At 41.9% G+C, this 23,136-nt stretch overlaps 1 protein-coding gene across 2 annotated transcripts in view; it reads right to left on the reverse strand.

The window, feature by feature from the left end:
• Positions 1-18,923, reverse strand: part of PON2 (paraoxonase 2) — a 28,266-nt gene extending 9,343 nt beyond the window's left edge. The window contains exons 1-4 of one of the 2 annotated variants that reach the window (XM_004767847.2): positions 18,768-18,852; positions 11,813-11,999; positions 9,083-9,153; positions 2,448-2,503 (exon numbers count right to left, since the gene is read on the reverse strand). In XM_004767847.2, the coding sequence (XP_004767904.1) occupies positions 2,448-2,503; positions 9,083-9,153; positions 11,813-11,961 (276 nt within the window). In that variant the 5' untranslated portion in view covers positions 11,962-11,999; positions 18,768-18,852. Of the gene's footprint in view, positions 1-2,447; positions 2,504-9,082; positions 9,154-11,812; positions 12,000-18,767 lie in introns of both variants that reach the window. The other variant, XM_004767848.3, reaches the window with a different exon arrangement.
• Positions 18,924-23,136: the final 4,213 nt, after the last annotated feature.

Consider the following 23,136-nt stretch of genomic DNA (forward strand, 5'->3'; position numbering starts at 1 on the left):
AATAAATAAATAAATAAAAATCTTTAAAAACCCCCACAAAAACTCTAGTAGATTACTGATGGTCATAATATTTGGGGGCATTTTCTTCCTTTTCTAAACATTTATGGAAGGTGGCTAATGTTTTACCACTAAGAAGGACGTCGGCTGTAGGTTTAAAGAAATTACCTTCCATTTCTAGTTTTCTTGGAGCTTTCAACCAGGAATGAAAGGTTGCATTTTATTTCATGTTTTCTCAGGACTCACCGAAATAATCTAGGTCTTTTCTCTTTGAGATCTTTTAAGTCATATTTTATGCAAATCTAAAAGAGTACACCAAAATTAAGTCTCACTTTATGCACAAAGTTGAACATAATAGAAATTATCTCCAATTTTAAAAAACCTATCAAAATGACAAAACTTCAAGGCTGGCAGTCCCAGTAAGCAGAATAAACTGGAATTACATTATCCCTTCATGGCAGGGTCACTTCACAGGCTGATAATCTCTATTTTATATCACTGTCCCATCAATGAGAGCATGGCTTCAAGAAAGAAAGCTCTACCAGAGATGGTGGATCATTATTCATGGTTATTTTAATGTTCCCTACCATTTAACCATGTTTATTCTCTTTTCAAAAGTTTGATTTATTTTTACTTTCCGTAAACTACACATACCAAAATTTACCACCTTCACCATTTTAAGCATACCTTTCAGTGGTGTTAAGTACACTCCTATTGCCATATAAATCTTTCTTATATTCTATTTTCTGTCATCCAATTCTTCACGAAGTAGAACGCAGGTTTTGGACTGACCCTCACACCCATAACCACAGAAGAAGATGTGTCCGATGGGCTACCATGTTTGGAAGAGGAAGAGATAGCTGCCGTGAGATACCCACTACTCGTTTAGAAAGAAGTGAATTCTGGGAAACGGGAGAGACAGTGCTGAGTAATTTAAAAATCAGCAGTACAGTGGAATTATTTCTAAATTTCAAAAAAATAAAAGACAGATAACCAAGGAAGGACAAAAAAGCTGAGGAAATTGTATAGACATGGCTACAAGATCATTGTGACTGGCATTAGCCCTTCAGTGGAAATGACTATAGATTTATGTGCGTGGAGACCTCAGTTCTCCCAATTCAGGTTTATTCGTAGGGGGGCTCAGATCTTGAAACATGTGATTTCTGGATTACAAAAATCTCTGAAAATACCTCTTTTGAGGAAAAAAAAAAGCAAGTGATTTCTACTTTCCTCAGGATTTTTGCATCTCTAGTTATGAACGATTCTGACAAGGAGTCCCAGTGTTTTCTCCTAAGCCTATAGACACGTGTAAGCATGTGCTTCCTAACAAACCTATAATACTAGAAATATCATTTTACTCATTCTGTGTAGGTTAGTACATAACCTTGTCTTTTGAGACTGTATTTTTAAAATTTAACATAAATTTTAGTGTTCTTGCCAAAGCCCACAATATTTCTTTTTTTCCTCCTCAGTGGTAACAACCAGCTGCTCAGTGTTCCACCTAAAAACCATCAAGAACCTGACCAGTATCCTAACCCTCATTCTCCAAGCCGAGTTCTCTAAACCTTCCCAGAGGTCCGACAACTGTTTATTTGTGCCGGGACTCTTCAAAAGCAACCCTATGCTTCTCAGAGCTGAATCTCAGAGCCTGAAAATAATGATTCTGTTCCTGCTCCTCTGGATGCTGAGCAGGAACAGAATCATCACAGGCCGCCTTCCTCAAGGAAAACCGAAGCCGTGATGACACTAAGGACACTCATGGGGGCCCACGCCACAGAAGAGCGGTGGTCAGAACGTCCTCATTGCCCACTCACACAGTTTTCCAATTAGATGGCGACTGGTGTAGGCCAGCACGCGAGCCAATCAGTTTTACAGTCTTCCCAATGTCTGTCCAGGGAAGCGGTTATTTTTCAGCTTCTAAGAATTAAGGCAAAGCAAAGGGTATCAATAAACTCAGTTGATGACTTTGAGGAGGAGCAATTCAGGGGGAGAAAGAAAGAAAGAGAAAGGCTTGGTCTGGGAAAGTTGGTATATTATTTGAAAATAAACAACAGCAGCAAGAATATGAGCTTAAAATTGAGTAGCTAATGGAAGGAGAGATAGATGCTGCATGTAAAAGAGTATAATGAAGTACAGAATAGCCACAACAATGACCAAAGTATGCTTTTTAAGAAGAAACTTTTGAAACACAGATTGCACTGGAATATTTTAGTACAATGCAGTGGGGAATAAAGAGCAATTAATCAATTGGCAAAGACATTTTCATCTTTACATTTAGATAAGCTTGAGGACATTTTCCAAATTTCTGCTCAAACTGTCTTTTTTTTTTTTCTTCCAGAACATATTTTTGAAAGTGAGGAATTTTAAGAACAAGTTACTGCGCTGCAGGCCCTCGTCAAACACTCCTGTCCCTCCTCCACCCGGGACTGGTGAACGAAGGAGCTACTCACCACACTAAGGAAAGCCAGACCGTTGGGAAGTATGTCAATATCATCTGCGCCAGCTTCTGTAAGTTCAAGAGATAGATAAATGTCACGTTCCAATTCTATTATTTGTTAGGTCTAACTGGGACTTAGTTTACTTTGTCGGTGCCTGCATTTTTAGGAATGGTTCTAATTTTTTCCAAGGAACCTACCACTCTCTTTAATACACGTCAGTCCAAATCCCTTCCTGCAGTGAACCTCTGACTTTAAATGTGAGATATTTTATGTTTACTCAAATCAAAGTCAAGTAATCACTACATTTCCAGCTATAATACAGGAAAAGTTGACATCTGTACACTCTTCTGATAAACATCCAGATGTCGGTACAAAAGTAATTGACATCAGGGGAATATTACTTTCAGAGAGACGGGCTCATAGTCATTTAACCATGCAAATATCCTTGTCCCCTTCTCTGCTCATTCAATCTGAAGCAAACACAGACATTTCTCTCATTAACAGAGATAAAACACCTGGGATTATATATGCCCTCTTTAAAAAACAATGTCTGCTTGTTCTCATAAGCAAAGAAAGCCTTCCACTTAATCTTTAAATTTAGGCTTTAAACTACAGAAAACAACCAGCACAAGAAAATTAATGAAAAATACCGTGCACCTAAGCCAGCTGAATCTTCTAACGCTTGTCTCTGAGCAGGCTACAATTACTATTGATTGTTTATTGATTGTCTGCAGTCCACTCCACACAGCACAGCAAATAATTAGACACAAGACCTTCCCAGTGGTCTCACTGTGTAAATTCCGCAGACAGATAATAGACCCAAACACAAGAAAAGAGGAATAAAAATGGCTTAGATTAAGCCAAATCATGACACATTCTTTGAGTCCACAAAATCCAATCTTCCCCTTTAAGGCCTCTCCAAAGACTTTCTCCAAGATTATTTCTAGGTTGTCAAAAACAAACAGCATCTACACAGCCGTTTTGGTTTTGATTCATGAGTTTGCATCTGGCCGGTTGCCTCCAGTGTCACTGGCTCTATCATAGTGGAGAAAAGCAGAAGAAAATACAATTGCCAAGAACTGCGCTTTGCAAAGACAACTGCAATCATGAACACCTGCAAAGTCTGTTCCTTGGCAAAAGGATACATACATATATATGCTTACGCATGGCATAATGGAGGAGTTCTTCACCTGGGCCTGTGGATTCCTAAGGAGCTACAAATGGGTTCTAGAGTCTGTGAACTTATTAAAATTCTACGCAATGCAAAATGTCATCTGTATGTCAGCTGGGAAATTGTCTATGAAAAGGATCCTTGGCTTTCAGCAGTTTAAAAAAGGGTCAGTAAGGGGCGCCTGGGTGGCTCAGTGGGTTAAAGCCTCTGCCTTCAGCTCAGGTCATGATTCCAGGTCCTGGGATCCAGCCCTGCTGGATCTCTGCTCATTGGGGAGCCTGCTTCCTCCTCTCTCTGCCTACTTGTGATCTCTGTTTGTCAAATAAATAAATAAAATCTTTAAAAAAAAAAAAAAAGGTCAGTAATACCTCAAAAAAAGTTAAGATTTCCTAGTCTCTAGACCCATGGTCGTTCTCAACTGGTAATGCGCAGGGATGGGGGGAATTCGACCCCACATGTGTGTATGTGTAGCCACAAACATATTAACACACACACATTGACAGGCACAGGTCAGTCTGAAGTTTTACTTTCTGGATCCACTGAATAGGAAGTCAATTAAGTAAAATTGGTTGCTTCTGAAAAATTACTTAAAACAATTTAATTTCAATGTGTATGTGCTAATACATAAAGTACAAGAAAAGGTATATAGAAACAAACAGATTTTATTTATTTATTTGACAGACAGAGATCACAAATAGGCAGAGAGGCAGGCAGAAAGAGAGAGGGAGAAGCAGGCTCCCCGCTGAGCAGAGAGCCCAATGCAGGGATCGATCTCAGGACCCTGGGATCATGACCTGGGCTGAAGTCAGAGGCTTTAACCCACTGAGCCACCCAGGAACCCCAGATATATAGAAACAAATTAACCAGGTTTCTTTGGGTGGTAGGATTATGAGTGATTTTCATTTTCTTCTTTATACTTTTCTTTGTTTAAAATTTTCTACAAACAACGGTACCATTTCAGTAATCAAGAGAAGAACATTTTTTAAAAGATATTTGCATTTCAACCATGCTGTCACTTCTTTCTGTTTAACCCCATTGCCTAATTCTAAGGGAAAACAAAGTCTTATCTGCAGTTTTCTTTAGAATATCTTCCAGATCTACCCCCAACCCCATCTTCATTTCTATATCCATCACTACAAGAGAATGTTATCATTTCATATCACTGCTGTGGTGTGATTACTGCAAGAGTAGTCAATGCTGGAGAAATTTTTCTCCTCTAATTTGATAATAGGAGTAGTACCAGCAGTAATAGTAATAGCTATTAAGGTATAGAGTTTACTGAGGGCCACACTCCTTGTAAACACTTTACACACATTATTTCACATAATTTCCTATACTCTAAGAAGCATTATTATCTCTTATTTCAGAGTTAAGAATATAGGACCTTTGAGTGGTTAGGCAAATTGCTCAAGGTCTGGGACTTTGAGTCCTTTTGTCCTTCTTGAGTCCCAAGAAGCCGGGACTCAAATCCTTTTGTTCTGACTTCAAAGCACACAGAAAAAAGACAACCTAGCGTAGAATGAATTCTCTCTGTCAGAACCATCACTGCTTCCTCTCTGAAGACATTTGACTTTGTAAATTTGACTGTGGTCAATTCCATAGGTTGGCTTCCCCTGTAAAAGTTTTGCTTCCATGCCTCCTCCCAAGATCTTCACCAATCCATACTCTGCACTTTTCTGTACAAGCTCGTTCAAAACCCTCTTGGGTGAGAAAGTCGTCTAGCTTAACACATCTGATTTTTTATTTTTTCTTACTCCTTAATGATCTGTGTCAGAGATGGCTAACTGCTCCCCACTATCCATACTTCCCTTTCTCCTTTCCAGCCACAGGTGCCCGGCAATACACCACAGACATATGTGGTATCTCGGTTCAGGTTAATTGTATGTGAGAGCACAGTATGCATGTAATTTCTGGGTAAAATAACTAAAAATAATAGCCACGTCAATGTTCTTTCTACCTTTCCTGCTGGGAACTGGCCATAACTGGAGTTCTAATCCTTGACCAAGAAGCAGTGTGTTGAAGACGATGGTGCTGCTTCATCAGCCTTTGTACAAGATTGGCCACACTGAGCGTAGACATCTTATCACCCTAGGCCATTTGCTTATCTTTAGACAGCCAAGTAAAGGAAGATAAATTTCTCTCTCCTCTAGGTGTAACTTTACAATAGCAAATCAGCCTTTGCCATTCCCAATAGAGTATCTGAGATATAATGTACCTTTTACTGTCCACTCTTGGCATACTGGGGAGGTATGTGTGTTAATGACTCTGGGAGGAGATACTATATTGGAAAGATAATTTGCAAAAGGTACTAAAACTTTCTGAGCGTTGAGTCCTTCTGTCATTAAAAAAAAAGAAAGAAAGAAAAGAAATAAGAAATCTAAATCTCACAGTAGTGTGTATTTTGTTTTCCTTTCATAGGTAGAGTGTAAAGTAACAAACTTATCACAAGGGCTGCAAACTTAATGCCTCTTTTTTTTTTTTTAAATCTCCCCAGCAGCAGTTTTTTAAAGGTCTTGATTGCCAAGTGTATAAAACCACTAATTAACTCAAAGAGACAATCCACTGAAAATTTTATTTTAGTCCAGTACTCTGAATGCCTGCATTAAGCTTTTAAGCCTCAAATAGACTTAACTAGCTCCTGTCATTATAATTTTTATTATTTAGATGTCGATATTGGGCCAGATTCTGTAAGAGCTTGGTTTCTATCTGTAAGAGACGAGGGGAAAGAATACGGAAAATGGGGGCGCCTGGGTGGCTCAGTGGGTTAAAGAATACAGAAAATGGGACAGTGAGCCTACTCTGGGCCCCTATGGAAGGCACACATCCTATATGCTGTGTGGCAGATGACTACCACTTATTAAAACAGAAAGACTTGATGTGATATGTTTAAAGCACCAGAATGGCAAAGAGTTCATTTCTAGTCATGGTGAATACAGCACTGGAGAGACAGAGACAGAGAGAAAGCGTGTGTGTGTGTGTGTGTGTGTGTGTGTTGGTATGTGCGTACGGGTTTTGATGGGGATGGAAGGGTAGGGGAAAGTGGTCTTACCTCTTAGACGGACCGCAGGTCTCAAGTGCATGGCTACTACCGTTTCCAAAGAGAAGACTACCCTTGTTGCCTACCATAAGAAGTCGCTTTGGCCTGGATGGGAATGTACACGCCCCACACACTATTTTTCGTCATAATCAAAAGACCACTGAATAGGCGACTGTTATTAAAAACATATAACCCCATGCTATTATTAGCCAGTAGGCTTCACTAACATAGCATTCAACAAATGTTCACACAGTGTGTGCTAGCCACAGAGCAAAAACAAAAAGAAAGAAAGAAAGAAAAAAGCACAATTCTAATTAGCTCTAAAAATGTATCCCAAATGGGCTTCTAATCACTCATCGTCTTCGCTCTGTTGCCTTTTGAAGTGCCTCAGAGGCATTAAACACTTCACAAGAAGGGCCATAGGTGACATATTTCCTCATTCTTTCCAATTCCAGACAGTAGCTCACACACATCACAACATAAAGGTCACAAACACAGACAGATGCCTGTTCAGAATACAAATGTCTTTGGGCTTGTTTTTCTCCGAGGAGCCCTCCATCCCAGTGAGTTGTAACAGCAATCCACTTGGCGGTTCATCCTGTAATGTGTCTGGCTGTGCCCTATTGTCTACTCTGAGACTCGAATTCACAGAAGGTGGGCTCCACAGGGCCAAGGGCTGTTTAATAATTTGACAATTATTAACTCAGTAGCAACAGTAACCTTCGAGAGCATGGACTCAACCTCCCAACCTTGCAGAACATCCCTCACAGATGCCATCGGGCTCTTGCTTAGCGGCCAGTTCTGAGGGGCTCCTCATGACGGCAGTCAGAAGGCAGGGAACAGCAGCTGAGTTTCCTGGGACGCCCAACAAGCTTATTTCTAGGACCGGCTGCCTTATCTGGCACAGATCTAGCCAGTCTGCTATTTGATCCTGAGTTTGTATCTCCCTGCTAAGTGCAACAGTAACACAGAGAAGAAGCTCCAGGAGAAAGAAGTCAAGGAGTCTAGGCCTAGGGAGATGGGACTGGGAAAAAGTACCAAAGTAGCGATGGCAACTAGGAGACAGGGCATGTAAGAAACAGAGGTGTGAGGGAGAGGCAAATAACAGAACCAGAAGGTTCTACCTGAAGTAGAGAAGGCTGCCCTGAAAACTGATAGGTTCCATGAAAATGAAGCCTTCTTGTGTGTGATCCAGCAAAGGATCACTACTCTGTTTTTTGCTCAAAGAGCATTCTGAGCTCTGTCTGCACTGAATGTGCTTGTAAGTATGATGTACTGAGTTTACTACCATTGCCAACTCCAGGGCAATTCAGCAATGACAAAATTTTAAACATTAAAAAATATATATATATATGTATAAAACATGTATAATATATAGTTATGATATTTATAAAAAGAAAAATATAATACACACACACACATATATATATTTTAGAGAGAGAAAGGGTGAGAGTGGGAGCATGTGCACACACCCATGTGCACACTCACACACACACACACACACACACACACACAGGGCAGAGGGGAGAGAATCTCCACACATCCAGAGTGGAGCCTGACGCAGGGCTTGATCCCACAAGCCTGAGATCACGACCTGAGTTAAAGCCAAGAGTTGGATACTTAACTGACTGAGCCAGCCAGGCACCCCGACTGTCAAAACTTTAACACACCCACTAACTGAACAACAGTCTCACTGTTAAGAATTTATCCTACCGATACACAAGACCTCTATGTACAATGATGTTCACTGATTGGTTTGTAGTTGCAAAAAAACTAAAACCATCCAAATGTGTATTAAGACAGAAATGATTAAATCCACCATGGTACCTGCAAACATGAAAAAGAATGAGGCAGACCCACATGTGTTGACGGGGGAAGCTGTCCACATTGCATTTGGAATAAAGCGGGTTGTAGAATGTCATCTCATACTCAGACGCCACTTGTGAATCATACATGCATATGCGTGTATTCGTTTACATTTGAGCTGGAAATGTCAGGAAAGAGAAGAAAAACTTTCTCTCTGGAGTTACTTCTGTGGGGAATGGAGATTTTCTTGAGAGGTTTTTACTTTCCGTTTTGTGACTCCTCTTCCTTCTGACACCTTCACCAGCCAGCTGCTAGGCTGACGGCACACGGGGCCGCACACAGCAAAGAGCACAGACTTTACAAAATTAGTTCAGAAAAGTCACGCAACAGGCAAGAAATCAACCCATAAACAAAGGAGTACACAAATAATTAACAAATTGTAGTGAGCGTGAGAGAGAGAAGAAATACAGGGGCGGGAGATCCAAAAAAAGATCGACTGAAGAGGTTTTTGTTGATTTAATGGGATTTTTCCTCTGATCAACACTAGTGGCGTGCCAAAATACTGTTAATGAGTTTTTTCGTGTTGGTGGCCAAATAATGTAAGGTGTATAACAAGTGTTTTCTCATACTTACCAATTCCTTTAATGAGGTGGCAGTTTGGAAGGTCTACGGACTCTACTTCTCTGGAGGCTTTAAGTCGATTCCTGTTTTTAAAAAAAAAAGAAAAGAAAAAAATCTATCTGTTTATGTATTCCCTGCTTTGTTGCAGACAGGGTTTAAAGAGGCTTACAGCAATACATAAAACACAGCATAAATCTAAAGCAGATAAAAGAGAAGATAGAAAAACAAGGGTAGGAACATAAAATAGCACCAGAAATGAAGTTAAAATACAAATGCATATCACGAAGTTCTAGATGTGAATGTGGGTCATAAAAGAAAGCCAGTAACTCAACAAATAAAACTTGTAAGGCAAGTTCCCAAGCAAATGGGAACACGGCAGCAGGTCACACTTCTCCCAGCTCTGGTGTGGTGGGAAGAGCTCCAGATGGAGACCCGGAAGCTGAGGGCCCAGCAGAGTTGAACAGCGCTCAGACCCTCTGCGAGATGACACGGGGCCTGATGGGAGGCCGGGAGAAGAGGCGGTTTTGCAGAGTCAGGTGCACAGAAGCTGTTATGAAACAACGTGGAGGCGGTCTCCTCCCCATCCCAATATTTACTGGGTGAGGACACTGGAGAACACCAAGTAAGTGTAACAAAAGTACACTGTGCTGTTGTTTCACAGAAAGTAAAGATGAAGAAATCTTGAGGAAATGGTGAACTGTAAGGAAATGCCTTCCCCAGCACCCTGCCCGGGGACAGGGCCACAGAGCAGTTTGGCCAAACACATCTGGATCCTCTTCTTCTGAAGCCCCATGCTGTAGGCTTTCCTCTCACTTCCCTTGCTGTCTCTCACCTTCTCTTTCTGTTCTCTATGCTCATAAGTCATAACAGGGTTTTCAGAGTCATTTACATTTTTTCCAAAGTGAGTCACACACACCACACATTTAAGAGAGAAAAATGACCATTTGCCACTTGTCCCTCTCCTATTTGAGTCCTTGACAGCGTCGGACTTCTAGACCCTGAATTTGGGGAAGGTTACTGGTCTCAGCAATATGGAAGAAGGCCAAGGCCTACCTAACCCAGAAATTACCAACAGGTGGTAGCAACTATATAATGTGGCAACTCATATCATATATCAAGCTTCTAATTAAAATGTTAATCAGTATGTTATTTTGAGGCGTATCTGGGTGGCTCAGCCGGTCAAGCACCTGCCTTTGGCTCAGGTCATGAGCCCAGGATCCTGGGATCGAGTCCCATGTTGGGCTCCCAGCTCAATGGGGAGTCTGTTTCTCCCTCTCCCTCTCACCCTCAGCCCTGCCTGCGCTCTCTCTCTTGCTCTATTTCAAGTAAATAAAGAAAGAAATCAGTATGTTATTTCGAATCGTATAATTCAAATAGTGACAAAATTTTTTTAAAACAATATAGCAATATGGCAATAAAATAAAATTGAAGTGAATAAAATAAATATATGAAATATATAGATGTAGTAAAAATTTAAAATTTAAAGTAAAGCAATAAAAAAGACAATGAATCTCATATTTACAAGTCCCAGGTGATTTAAAGGAAGGAAATATGTATATTTGGCCGAGTGTGGTAGCAGTAACACTAGTGATGATGAGGTTACTGCGGCCGATGACCATGGGGGGCAAAAGGAAATGAGTAATAAAAACAGCTAAAACTCACTGAGTATACCACTGTTCTATGTGATTTACCTGAACGACTTCATTTAATTGTTAAAACAACCTTAAGAAGTAGGTACCATTGTCCCTGCTTTAGGGATGAGGGAAGTGACTTAGAGGTGAAGGAATTTTGCTGAGGTTTGGCACCTGCTGGGAAGAACCTTCCAGAGGCAGTACTCTAACCCGCTATGGTACCTTTCTCAAAAAGGGTGATGGGATCTGTGTTTCTGCCTGACCATTAGCAGGTGAATCTCTGTAGGCCTCAATCTTCATGCAAAAAGTAAGGATGAGGCTAGATGACCTCCCAGGTTCAGCGGACACTGCATGATTCCAGAAACAGATGGAACTATGTCAGTAGGTCCCAGCTGCAGTTTCATCAAGTTTCTGTATCATGGATTGGTTTGGGTGACAGTTTTATGCAACTTCCTATTATGCTCATTTACCTATACAAAAATAAGGGTCATGAGGATTGTCATCTACCTTTTTCAAAGATAAACTATATGGACAAAATAAAATTCAGTTGCATTTGAACACTCTAATATGGGTTATTTTTTAGAATCAACAATTGACAACAATTGGCAACAATTTGAGATCAACAATTGGCAATCACACATTGCCAATAGGGCAATCTTCCATCAGCTAGTTTAGCGGTACAATATCATCTCTAAATATGCAGACTGCCTACCATTAAAACTTGAGTTATTGGGCACCTGGGTGGCTCAGTTGGTTAAGCGACTGCCTTCAGCTCAGGTCATGATCCTGGAGTCTCGGGATCAAGCCCCGCATTGGACTCCCAGCTCCACGGGGAGTCTGCCTCTCTCTGACCTTCTCCCCCCCTTCATGTTCTCTCCCACACTCTCTCTCAAATAAAGAAATAAAATCTTAAAAAAACAAAAACAAAAACTCGAGTTATACAAGAGTTGTGCATAACTTCTGGTTAATCGAATCATTTTTTCTTATCACTCTTTTATAATAAGAGAAAGACGGGATTTCATTTCCAACTTCTGTAGCCCATCAAGACTTTCAAATTCCTTCAGTGGAAAACTGCTAGGCTTTTTACCTGGTAGAAGCACCGGTTCCTTACCCATTAGTGAACTTCTGTTTTCCGGGGTGGCAGGCCCTGTTCTCTGACAATCCTAAAGCCACCGTCACACCTTTCCTTCTCCCTCCTTTCCACTGCAGACAGACAGGCCGAACATTAGCTTTCCCAGAGTCCTTTGAGTTTAGGGGCATTCATATGACTCAGGCTTTGGAGAAAGACATTTTTGTTCCTGATAGAAAAGGCAGACATAAGAAGAGAGCTAACTGGCATCCCCCCTTTCTCCCTTCTTCATAATGTGACCATACATATGGTGCTTAGGACTATAACAACCATTCAGTATTCTTAACATGACAAGAAGGAGGACATAATGCCAAAAAGTGAAGGACTGAAGGACAAAAATATAAGAATCGAATTTTTTATATGATTATGGGCTCAAGGGACAAGTTATAGAATGACTCACCTACAAAGTCTTTATCCCATGAGAAAAATAAGCCTTTATTTGCATATGTTACAATTAATTTGATGTATGTTACTTGCAACTGAAAGCACTCCTAACTGTTAAGAGATTGAAGAAGTTTGGGGGAATATACAAAGAGAAAGCTATACAAACCTCTTTGGACTAGCAGATCAATAAGACTAAATGCATTCGTGCCAAATTAAGAATAAATAAACAAATGGTACAGACACAGATAATTCTGGTACAGCCTCTTTGCTGCCTAGCACCTTATGTCCTAGCACACTTACGAATGTACGAGGTCAGAGATTGCAGACATGGCCAGTCAATCACAGCACTCCTTCCCCTTAACCACAGCCGGCCTCACACACAATGTCCCAGGCAACCACTATTGATCTAGGTTCCTTTTGTTTTCCTCACTTCCCTCTTCTTTTTCATTAAAATTGAGTTATTTTCCTTTGATTTACAACTCTATCATAGGTATAACACAGCAAAGAAAATACACTGTCTTCCTTCAACTGAGCCAAAAATCATTTGCCAATGACACCCACTGTAAACATGTACATCGAGACTCTTAGTCTGGGGTCCAGTGACCTTTAAGGAGTCCACGAGTAAAATTCAGGGATCCATGAATAGAGATGGGGAAAAAAATACATCTTTATTTAAACCTAACTGAAACTAAATATTTCCTTTGATGAGGAGTACAGGCAAGAAACCACAGAACTTTCTACTAGCGGTACCTGTGTCTCTCTGTCAGTAAAAGAAATCACAGACGTAGATATCTCAAAATAATGTTTAGTTGTAATATCTCAGTAATTCAGTTGTAGATATCTGAAAATAATGTTTATACTCACTGCTACTTCAAAATATCTATTGCTACATATTCAACTACCTTTATATCTATTTAGGGCTTTAATTAAGAAGCCTATGTTAGTGGCACTTGGGTGGCTCATTTGTTAAGTGTCCGCCTTGGGCTGAGGTTATGATCCCAGGGTCCTGGGATCGAACCCCGTGTTAGGCTCCCTGCTCAGGAGGGAGTCTGCTTCTCCCTCTCCCACTCCCCCTGCTTGTGTTCTTTCTCTCTTTGTGTCTCTCTCTGTCAAGTAAATATATAAAATCTTTAAAAGAGAGAGAGAGAGAGAGAAGCCCATGTTATTACATCATCTATTAGATTTTAAAAACAGGTTGGTAATAGTATTTAAGTATTCAAATTAGTATTAACTTACATAGTATTTAATTTTGTTTTGAAATCCTAGGTGTTTCATTTTATGCATTTAAAAACATGATGCTGACCAAGGGTCTATCAGTTGATGAATGGCTAAAGAAGATGTGGTATGTATATATACAATGGAACAGTACTCAGCCATAAAAAGAATGAGATCTTCATGTATGCAACAACATGGATGGAGCTAGAGAGTATCATGCTAAGTGAAAGAAGTCAGAGAAAGACAAATACCATATGATTTCACTTATGTGTGGAATCTAAGAAAAGAAAAAGCCAAATGAGCATAGGGTTAAAAAAGAGAGACAAATGAAGAAACAGACTGTTAACTACAGAGAACAAACTGATGGTTACTAGAGGGGAGGTGGGTGGGGGGATTCGTGAGATAGGTGATGGGGATTAAGGAGGGCCCTTGTGATAAGCACACGGTAATGTATGGAATTGCTGATTTACTATATTGCACACCTGAAACTAATATAACACTGTGTGCTAAATGGAATTAAAACAAAAAACAAAAACAAAAAATGAGAGAGGCACTACACACACACAAAAAATAAATAAAAACATAATGCTGAGTCAAGACTTTACTAGACTGCCAAATGGATGGAGGCACAAAAGTCTAAGAACTCCTGCCAGAACACTGTAATTACAGGCAATCTTCCTCAGGCACCTATTACGGAGTTGGTGTTGCTTTAGCACTTTACAAGAATGAACTCCTCTGGGGCACCTGGGTAGCTCAGTGGGTTAAGCCACTGCCTTCAGCTCGGGTCATGATCTCAGGGTCCAAAGAATGAACTCCTTTATCTTTCATAGCCCCACTATGGAGCGGGTAGTATTAATATCCCCATCCTACAATTAGGACCCTGAGGCACAGAAGGTGAAGTAAAAAGCCAAGAAGCCAGGTAAATAGTGGAGCTAAGAAATGAATTCACGCTATCTGGCCACAGAGCTTGAACCCTTAACCAACAGTCATTACCATGAAATCAATTTTCATTTCCTTTTTTTTTTTTTCCTATTTCTTTTCTAAGTTGCGCTTTTTTTTTTTTTTTTAAGATTTTTACTTATTTATTTGAGAGAGTGAGAGCAGGAGCTGGGTGGGAGGGGGGGACACAGGAAGAGGGAGAAGCAGACTCCCCGCTGAGTAGGGAGCCCAACACAGGGCTTGATCCCAGAACCCCAGGATCATGACCTGAGCCAAAGGCAGATGTTTAACCCAATGAGCCACCCAGGTGCCCCTCAATTTCTATTTCTTTCACTCAGGAGAGAGCATTACCCACCCAGAGTGGGATGAGATGGTGCAATTAGTTATTAAGTTGCCTTATCTCCAGCAAAGTAGAAACACCGTGTTACTACCTGGCGTTACTTTGTTCCATATTTCATGGCCTTTGAATTTACCAACTCCTGAAAGGGCTTTATCTTTTAAGTACAGGCTTAAATACAGACAAACAGGGGCTTTATCTTTTTAGTACAGACTGGTAACACCCCTTGGAATTCACCCCTTGGGCCCCTGTAATGCCTGTAGTACTTATTAACCAAGAATTTGTAATTAGGCATCTTAGGCTGAAAGTAATTTGCTCCAAAGGCAGAAAAGCTAGGAGGCAGTGGGGGAGCTGGAGCAAACTGTATTTGGAATCAGAAGACCTGGCTTCTGATTTCAGCGTTAATTACCTGTTGAACAAATTAGCTGACCCCCTTCAGCCTCAATTTTAACAAATTCTTGGTTAATAAGTACTAATGCAGAAAGGAAGACATACATGAAGACTGAATGAAGGCATAAGGGTAAAAGGGGTTTTTTCCCCAAATATCAGTAAATGTATTTTTTTCGTGTAGGGGCCCCTGTATATTAGATTTAGGGTGGCTCAGTCTGTAAACATCTGATTCTTGATTGTGGCTCAGATCATGGTCTCAGGGTCATGGGATCGAGCCCCATGTCCGGCTCCACACTCAGCAGGAGTCGGCTTAAGATTCTCTCTTCCTCTGCTCCTCTTCTCTTGAAATAAACAAGACAAAATCTTTTTTAAAAATGTACATTTTGGCTTAATATAAAGAACTTCTGACACTTTTGACACCGTGACTAGAACACAGTAGTCACACAATAAATGATAAGAAGAATAGTTTAAAAATAAAGCCTGACCTTGCAGAAGTGTTCGAAAGCAGACTGGATAGCTTTCTGGTACAGCTGTCTTAAAATCTATCAGGCAACAAGTAGAATGTTCAGATGCTTGTTTAAAGGATTCCTGCTCATGGCATAGGCCTCTGATGTACTCAAGTCTAATGACTCATCCAAGGTTGTGGACTTTGCAACAGGTAGCCTCTGGCCTGGGGATATTTGTGTACTTCTAGTCCCCCCTTTATTGCTCAACTAGGGTGGAGTAGAAAAGTTGGTATAATATACCACCATCCCCTGGGAAATTTACCCAGTTACAGTTCAGAAGGAAAGAGACAGCTTTGATTCCACTTATCCATCTGGGACATACTTACACTAAAAAAGTATTCATTATTTATTTGAAATTCAAGTTGAAATTTAAGTGGGCGCCCTGGGGGAGAGAAATAACTTGAGTGCCAAAGTGCCATCTCTAAAAATAGGATAATGAAAGAGCAGGCACCAGATGACAGCAAAAAACGAACAAAAAACAAAACAAAACAAAAAAATAAGTCTGTGTTTTGAAGAGCCATTCCTTATGGGGAGGTAGGAACATGCTGCTTTTCAAGACAGACTCTAAGGGTCTGAAAGGAGAGATGCTACACATTTGAGCACTCCACGTGCCATAAACAGCATATACTTGATATTCCACAAGCACAGGGTGGCCAGATAAAATACAAGAGGTCCAAATTTGAATTCCAAGTGAAGAATGATATTTTAGTACAATTATGCCCCAATATTGCAATGGGATATGCTAATACTACAAAATGATTCGCTGGTCATCTGAAATTCAAATTTAACTGGGCATCCTGCATTTTTATTTGCTAAATCTAGCCACCTATCAAGTATTAACTTTCTTCCACCAGCTGAATTGGGAGTTCAACTATCCAATGAAGTTACCAACCTAGAAAGTCACTACTAAGTAAAATTTATGGCAGTCAAATCTTTATAAAGAAAAGATGCATTAAGTTGTGAATTACTATAAGGTACATTCTGTGCACATAAGCTTTATTTACTTTTTCTTAGGTTTGCAACTGTAACATCATTCAAAGGGACTTAAATTTAAAACGTTAAGATTAGTAAGAAGAAAAAACTATTATTTGTGGGAGCCCTGGTGGTTTGAACTTTAGGACAGTTTAACGAGCTTGTGAATTTAGTGCTACTGCCTTTGAAACTGAGAGCTGGACAGATCGTACAAAATCATCCAACTCAAGAATGTTCTGCAGAGCAGGTTGGGTATTTACATAACATGAAAATTAAGGTCAACATTTCCATTTCCTCCCTCCACCACGCACCATTCTTCCTGCTTGCATCCCTTTATCAGCAGATGAGCTCCAGATACAGGACAATAGAGACAGAAAGCCTGGCATCACCTTAGTCTCCCCACCCTGATCAATGAGGCTCCAGAGTCTGGGCCCCCGTCCTGTTATTCTCTCCAAACTACAGTAATACCTTAACTAGTTTCCCCATATCACCCACTCTCTGTTCTACTACTTCTCAACCGTAACTGCATACTAGAATCATAAGGAGAATTTTTAAAAATAAAAACCACTCATGCCTGGGCCCCACGCAGAGCAGCTGAATCAGTCTCTGGGAGTGCAGCCCAGACATCAGCCCGCCAGCAGATTCTACTGTCCAGCCAGGATAGAGCTACTGCTCTCCTTTAATCCAAACTTCAAACTTCAGCTCTACAGCAGCACGATTAATCATGCTTTACAGCACAGCAACGGACTGTTTTATATGGTTTTAAATAGATGCCTGTTTAAACACACACACCTGGGGCACCTGGGTGGCTCAGTGAGTTAAGCCTCTGCCTTCAGCTCAGGTCATGATCCCAAGGTCCTGGGATCGAGCTTTAACATCAGGCTCTCTGCTCAGTGGGGAGCCTGCTTCCCCCTCTCTCTCTGCCTACTTGTGATCTCTCTCCCTCTGTCAAATAAATAAATAAAATCTTTAAAAAATAAATAAAATAAACACACACACCTAACATCAACAGTTCTCCTTTGCCTCTCAAAGCAGGCCCCAACTTTTGAACCTGTTAACCATCTCAAAACCTATCCTTCCCTCAACCCCTACTATTCTCATCTGCGAAATTTATGCTCCCCTCAAGTTGGCCTCCTGCTAGTCTCTGAACTTCCCCACCCTGTCCCCTCTGCTCACCGTGCACTTTTCAACCTGGATGGCCCTGTGGGTGCTTCACTCATCTGTCAAGGCCAACAGTCAAACAGTCTCTCTCTCCTGAACTCCCCCTTCAGGAGCTGTAATCTTACCCTCTTAAGCCTGCAGGGGTTTGTTTGTACCTGGTCTGGACATCCTACTGGCTATATTTGCTTCATTTCTCTCCTCCCCCTGTAAGAAAGTGAACTTCTTCAAGGTTAAGGACTGCGCCTCACTACATTACAGGAGCCTAGGATGGCACACCGGACACGGTAGGGAATCCGTATTTCTGGCATCCTTTTGCATGAAGCTTCTAAAATTGGGAGTTGGTAATTTAGAAACTATGATGTCGACCCATCCGCGGTTTTCATAATAATTAACCTGGGAGATGGACCAGGCTTGTGCTGTTGGACACGCTGCCTTCAGGGCTCCTGAGTGAAGATAAATAAGGAAGTGATGTAAGAACAGTAGGAGAGTATCTCGAGTTGTCTTCGATCTACAGCGCCAAGATTAGAAAGCTGAACAATTTCGCCAACTATGCAGGCAAGGGACCGTACGCAACTTTATTCAGATTGAAAGACGGCGGCTGGCTCGGGCACCAAAGACGTGAAATAAAACTTTGTAATTAAGGGTTCCGTGCATGTGTAATAGTGCCGCTCTCAGTTAAAGCACAAGTTAAAGCGCGGACTTGCCTGTGAGTAACTACAAAGCCCTCGCCGGGCAGACTGGGTAGCAAGGAACTCGGTCAGCAGCAAAGGCTTCCCGACTTCCCGGAAAGCCTCCAGACGGAGCCCAAACTGCGTCGGGTTTTGCGGGAAGCTGGCGGCGGGGGCGGAGGTGCTCCACGCAGCTGCGGCACCGAGAACAACCCGGAGTTCTCCCGCCGCAGCCCCGAGAGTCCCGGCACGGCCTGCGCCCGCGCCGCCGCCCGCGGCCGCCCGCGGCCCGGGGCCCTCGCTCGGGGAGGACGGCCCCCAGCCGGGCCGCGCGCCGACCGCCGGGGGCCAGCGGGCCCACCTACCTGAGCGCCAGGAGCCTCTCGCCCAGGAGCGCCAGCGCGATCCCCAGCAGGCTCAGAGCCACCAGCCGTCCCATGGCGCGGGAGCCGGCGACGCCTCGCTCGCGCCGGTCGGGGAGTTCGGTGGGCGGCGCCCGCCTGCCCGCTGCGGCCGCGCTCCGCCCCGGCTCCGCCCTCGGCCCGGCCCTTGGCCTTTGTCACCGTCGGCCTCCCGGGACGCTTTCCCAGGCATGCTTTCCCGGGACGCCCCAGTTTAGGTTGAGGGCGGGAAACGTGGCCTCCTCCACCTGGTTTCGTAAACGGAGACACCCCCACCCACCCCACCCCAAACCTCGAGCCCCCGCGCACCTTTCTCACCCTCGTCTTCCCGGACCTTCCTGACTCCATAGGCCGGCAAGAAACTTCTAGAGGAAGTTTGAAAGATCCTTTCTCCTTCCAGGAAAAGATTCAGGATTCTTTCTTGCAAATCATTCATGTTAGGATCAACTACTTTCTATAACACGGTGTAGACGGAAGGAAAGAGACGTTCTGCCCCAGTCGTGCTTCGTCCGCGCGAGAGACCCCAAGACGTGGATGCAGTTTTGCATCTAGCTCGGTTTACGGGAATAAGAATATATGAATATATATACATATATATATGTATATATATTCGTTTTTACTTTAACAGTCATAACATGAGGGAAGGAAAGGGGTAGGGGAGAAGGGGAGGAAGGAAGGAAAAGAAAGAGTAAAAGGGAAACTTACCCATTGAGATTGAGACAGGTCAAACAAGTGAGTACACCTGGAATAAGCTTCCACTGGTTTCCAGGGTTTGCCATCCTACAGCATGTAGGCAGAAGCCGTGACAATTGCTCATTTTCAGCAAACATCAGTTTCATAAACAGTAAATAAAAGCAGATTCTGATTTCTCATCTGCTGCCCCCGCCACCCCAAAATAAAGATCCCTCTGTTTCTGGGTGTAGGTCTCATTCAGTCCTAAGGGATATTAGGTTATGCTGAACGGTAGGTAAATAGTTGTCTTTTGAAAGAACAAGAGGCTTAACCTCTCTTCGTGTCATGGGTCCCTCTGGCAGGGACAAATCTCAATTAAGGACAAAGTCTAGTCCAAATCTGGTGTGGGGCCACCCAGGGAACAACAGCCCAGAGTTTAGAGCAGAGGTGTTTGTGGTGAATAATGGGGGCTTTTAAGGGCAGCAAAATCAATGTCTGCTCAGTCTCAGAGAATCGTGGAGAAACTTTAGTTTAATGTTAACACAGCCAGTGAATTCCCTCAAACTCCATCTCGAAATTCCCTCATCACTCTCTGTGAAGGGTACTGCAGCTCCATACTCTTTTCCCTTCTGCGTGTTGCTGTTGGAACAGTTCCTGCCGAAGTCGCCACCATTCTTACCCCATCCCCACCACCATGCTAGGGCAACCACTTGCCATTGCACACAGGCAGATGGGGAAGGGAGACGTTTTCTGATTTGGAAAGCAGAAGTCTATTTTCTCCATTGTAGGAGGATGGAGAGGACCAGTTATTAAGGCTATAGTATATACCTGTTATTAAATTTTCTGGTATAGTTTAGCAATCTTTTGAGATAACTGGGATTTCTGAACTACACCAAGAACATAACTGCAGGATTATGTTATTTTGTGGGAAAAATGGTTTCTAACTCTCAACTATCCAAGTTACCCAACACAAAACAAAACCTGTTCTGGAACTTGTTTGTATGCTTGCAACTCTTTACACTTGGTATGAAACAGAGTTTCTCAAATAATGACATGTAACTAGTTTATAATTAGAAATTTAATGGTTCTTCAGGAAAATTTCAGAAATAATAATACCTTTTATCAGTGCTTCTCAAACTATGTGCAGTGAAGGACAGGTTTTTCTTTGCCTTTGTGAAATACAATGAAAATAATTACTAGAAATGAAGTAAAAAATCAGACATACAGAATACAAGCCCAAATCTTTTATTATTTGATTCAACAGACATAAAATTACTTTGTCAAATTTCTATAACAGTTTCTAAAGGCTTGCTTTCAAATTTTCATATTTATCTCTCCATGGACCAGAAACAAAGAGTTCACAGATTGAAAATGGTCTTTGGAGTACACTCCAAAAGTGGACTGTGTCTCATGATTGCACTTTTAACTCTTTAAAGTTTTTTGCCTGTATTATCATGTGTAATGTCCCCAATAATTTGCAAAACAGGTGACTCATGATTATTGTCATTTTTTGTGCTATATGATCTCTCCGTATGCCTTTTATTTTTCTTCCTCTCCTTTACTCTCTTTTAAGAGGGGGGCAGATCTTTTAACACAAAAATACATTGAGGAGATGTTATAAAGGATAATTATTGGGGGCGCCCTCAGTGGGTTAAAGTCCCTGCCTTCAGTTCAGGTTATGATCCCAGGGTCCTGGGATTGAACCCCGCATCGGGCTGTCTGCTCCCGAGGAAGCCTGCTTCTCCCTCTCTCTCTCTCTGTCTGCCTCTCTGCCTACTTGTGATCTCTGTCTGTCAAATAAATAAATAAAATCCTTTTTAAAAAAAGATAATTATTGTCTGTAAGAGAAAGAATTGTTCTATAGAAGGCTCCACTCAATGGCTTCTCAGAGAATAAAGGAGATACCCCTCCCCCTGCCCAGGTCATTTTTTTGGAGAATCCAATATGTTAATAAAATGAGAAAAATGGTTGTATACATGTATTTTAATATTTACAGTTAACAAATTATCATTCTTTAGTGATTAGTTGGACAACATGAACTTAGTTTGTTGTTGTTGTTTTGGAAAGGTCAGAAACACCCTGATACAAAATACAATGTAATTTGTGGTCCAGTAATGGAACTCAAGTTTAAAATGAATGAGTTTGTTCAACTGGGTCAAGGTATCGTTGAGACATATGGACAGACAAATTCGAAGATAATATTGAAAGTCAAAAATATAGTCCACCTATCCCCACTATACCCAAGCCTATTTCTACAGAGAGCTGTAGGATTTGCTGCCTTTCTTCCAGGAACAATAGGACCCTGGAGGGAGAAGACAGAGGGGTAGAAAATATTGGGAGAGAAGCAAGTTCAGGAGACCAGAGACAAAAACTCCCAATCTCCTTCAGAAGCTAACTCTGTATGGCCTGAACACTATGGAAAAAGTGAAGACGCAATTCCTTCATTCTAGGAAATGCATGCGTATTTCTTATCTAACTAACAGCAATAATGTCTCCAGTTATCTATGAATGAAGCGTGCAGCCGACCTCTTTCAGAATACCAACCACAACTATTATTTACTGAACATTTCTTATTCCACACACTTCAGACACACTGCCTCACTGAATTCCCATAAGAACCATCTGAATCAGGTACTATTAGTACAGAGGTTATCAGGTTACAGAGTTTAAGTATCTTGCCCAAAGTTGTACATCTGGGAAATGGTGAAGCCAGAATCCAATATTAGAAAATTCACATCAACACCCCATTTCTACCCTTGGTGTATCCTTTATTAATTGTCAAATAAAAAGAATTTCTATACCTTTGCTATTCGTGGTAAGAAGAGAGATGAAGGAGCTGGTGGTGAGAGCTGGTGGTGAGAGTTAGTGGAGAATGATCTCATGTCAACCAGCATCACAGTGAGTCTTTAAAACTCGGTTGCTTTTTATACTTCTCCCCTACCTGCTTGCATTACTTCACTTAACTTTGAGTATGTTCCACTTCTCCAAGCCATTCGTGGGAATTCAAGCTAAAAGAGGTGCTCATTCTTGACCTGGTTGCGATCACAGTCTAGCAAGAGTGAGAGGCACCTGGACAAACATATGCAGTGTTGTGTGTCCAGGATTAAGAACTTTGATCTTTATCTTGTCCTTGACGTAAAGCCATGAAGCCTTTAAGAAAGATTGCTCTGATGGCTGTGGAAGAGGAGGTGACAGGTACTCCCCAAGTCTGCTTGGAAGGAGAGACAGATGTGAACAAGATAGTGGGGAGGATGGAGAGGGAACAGGTTTAAGGACAGTCAGAGGCTAGATGCATAAAAACCGGGGACTGGTGAGCTGAGGGAAAGGGAGAGTTGAAGATGACTTGGGTTGTTCAGAAGGGCAAATAGGAGTACACCAACTGGGGTGGGAGAGGACCCTTCAGGGTGGTGAGGCAGGACAGTTTGAAGAACACGTCTGAGGGGCCCAAAGCCCTGGAGACACTCACAGACAAGTGCTCAGGGATGAGTCCTTGACTGGACATGGCGACTTGGGAATCGTGAGCAGCCAGAGTGAAAGAGTATGTGTTAAAGTCCTAAAAGCTTTATGAGTGTCCAAGTGACTAGCAAGTGGGTTACAAAGTGAGGAGTGGGATGGAGAATTGGGAACGGAATTGAACTTTAGGGAATTACCTTAAACTAGG

Source organism: Mustela putorius, unplaced genomic scaffold (assembly GCF_011764305.1).
Source record: "Mustela putorius furo isolate JIRA1106 unplaced genomic scaffold, ASM1176430v1.1 tig00003845_pilon_pilon_pilon, whole genome shotgun sequence".
NCBI classification, from domain to species: domain Eukaryota; kingdom Metazoa; phylum Chordata; class Mammalia; order Carnivora; family Mustelidae; genus Mustela; species Mustela putorius.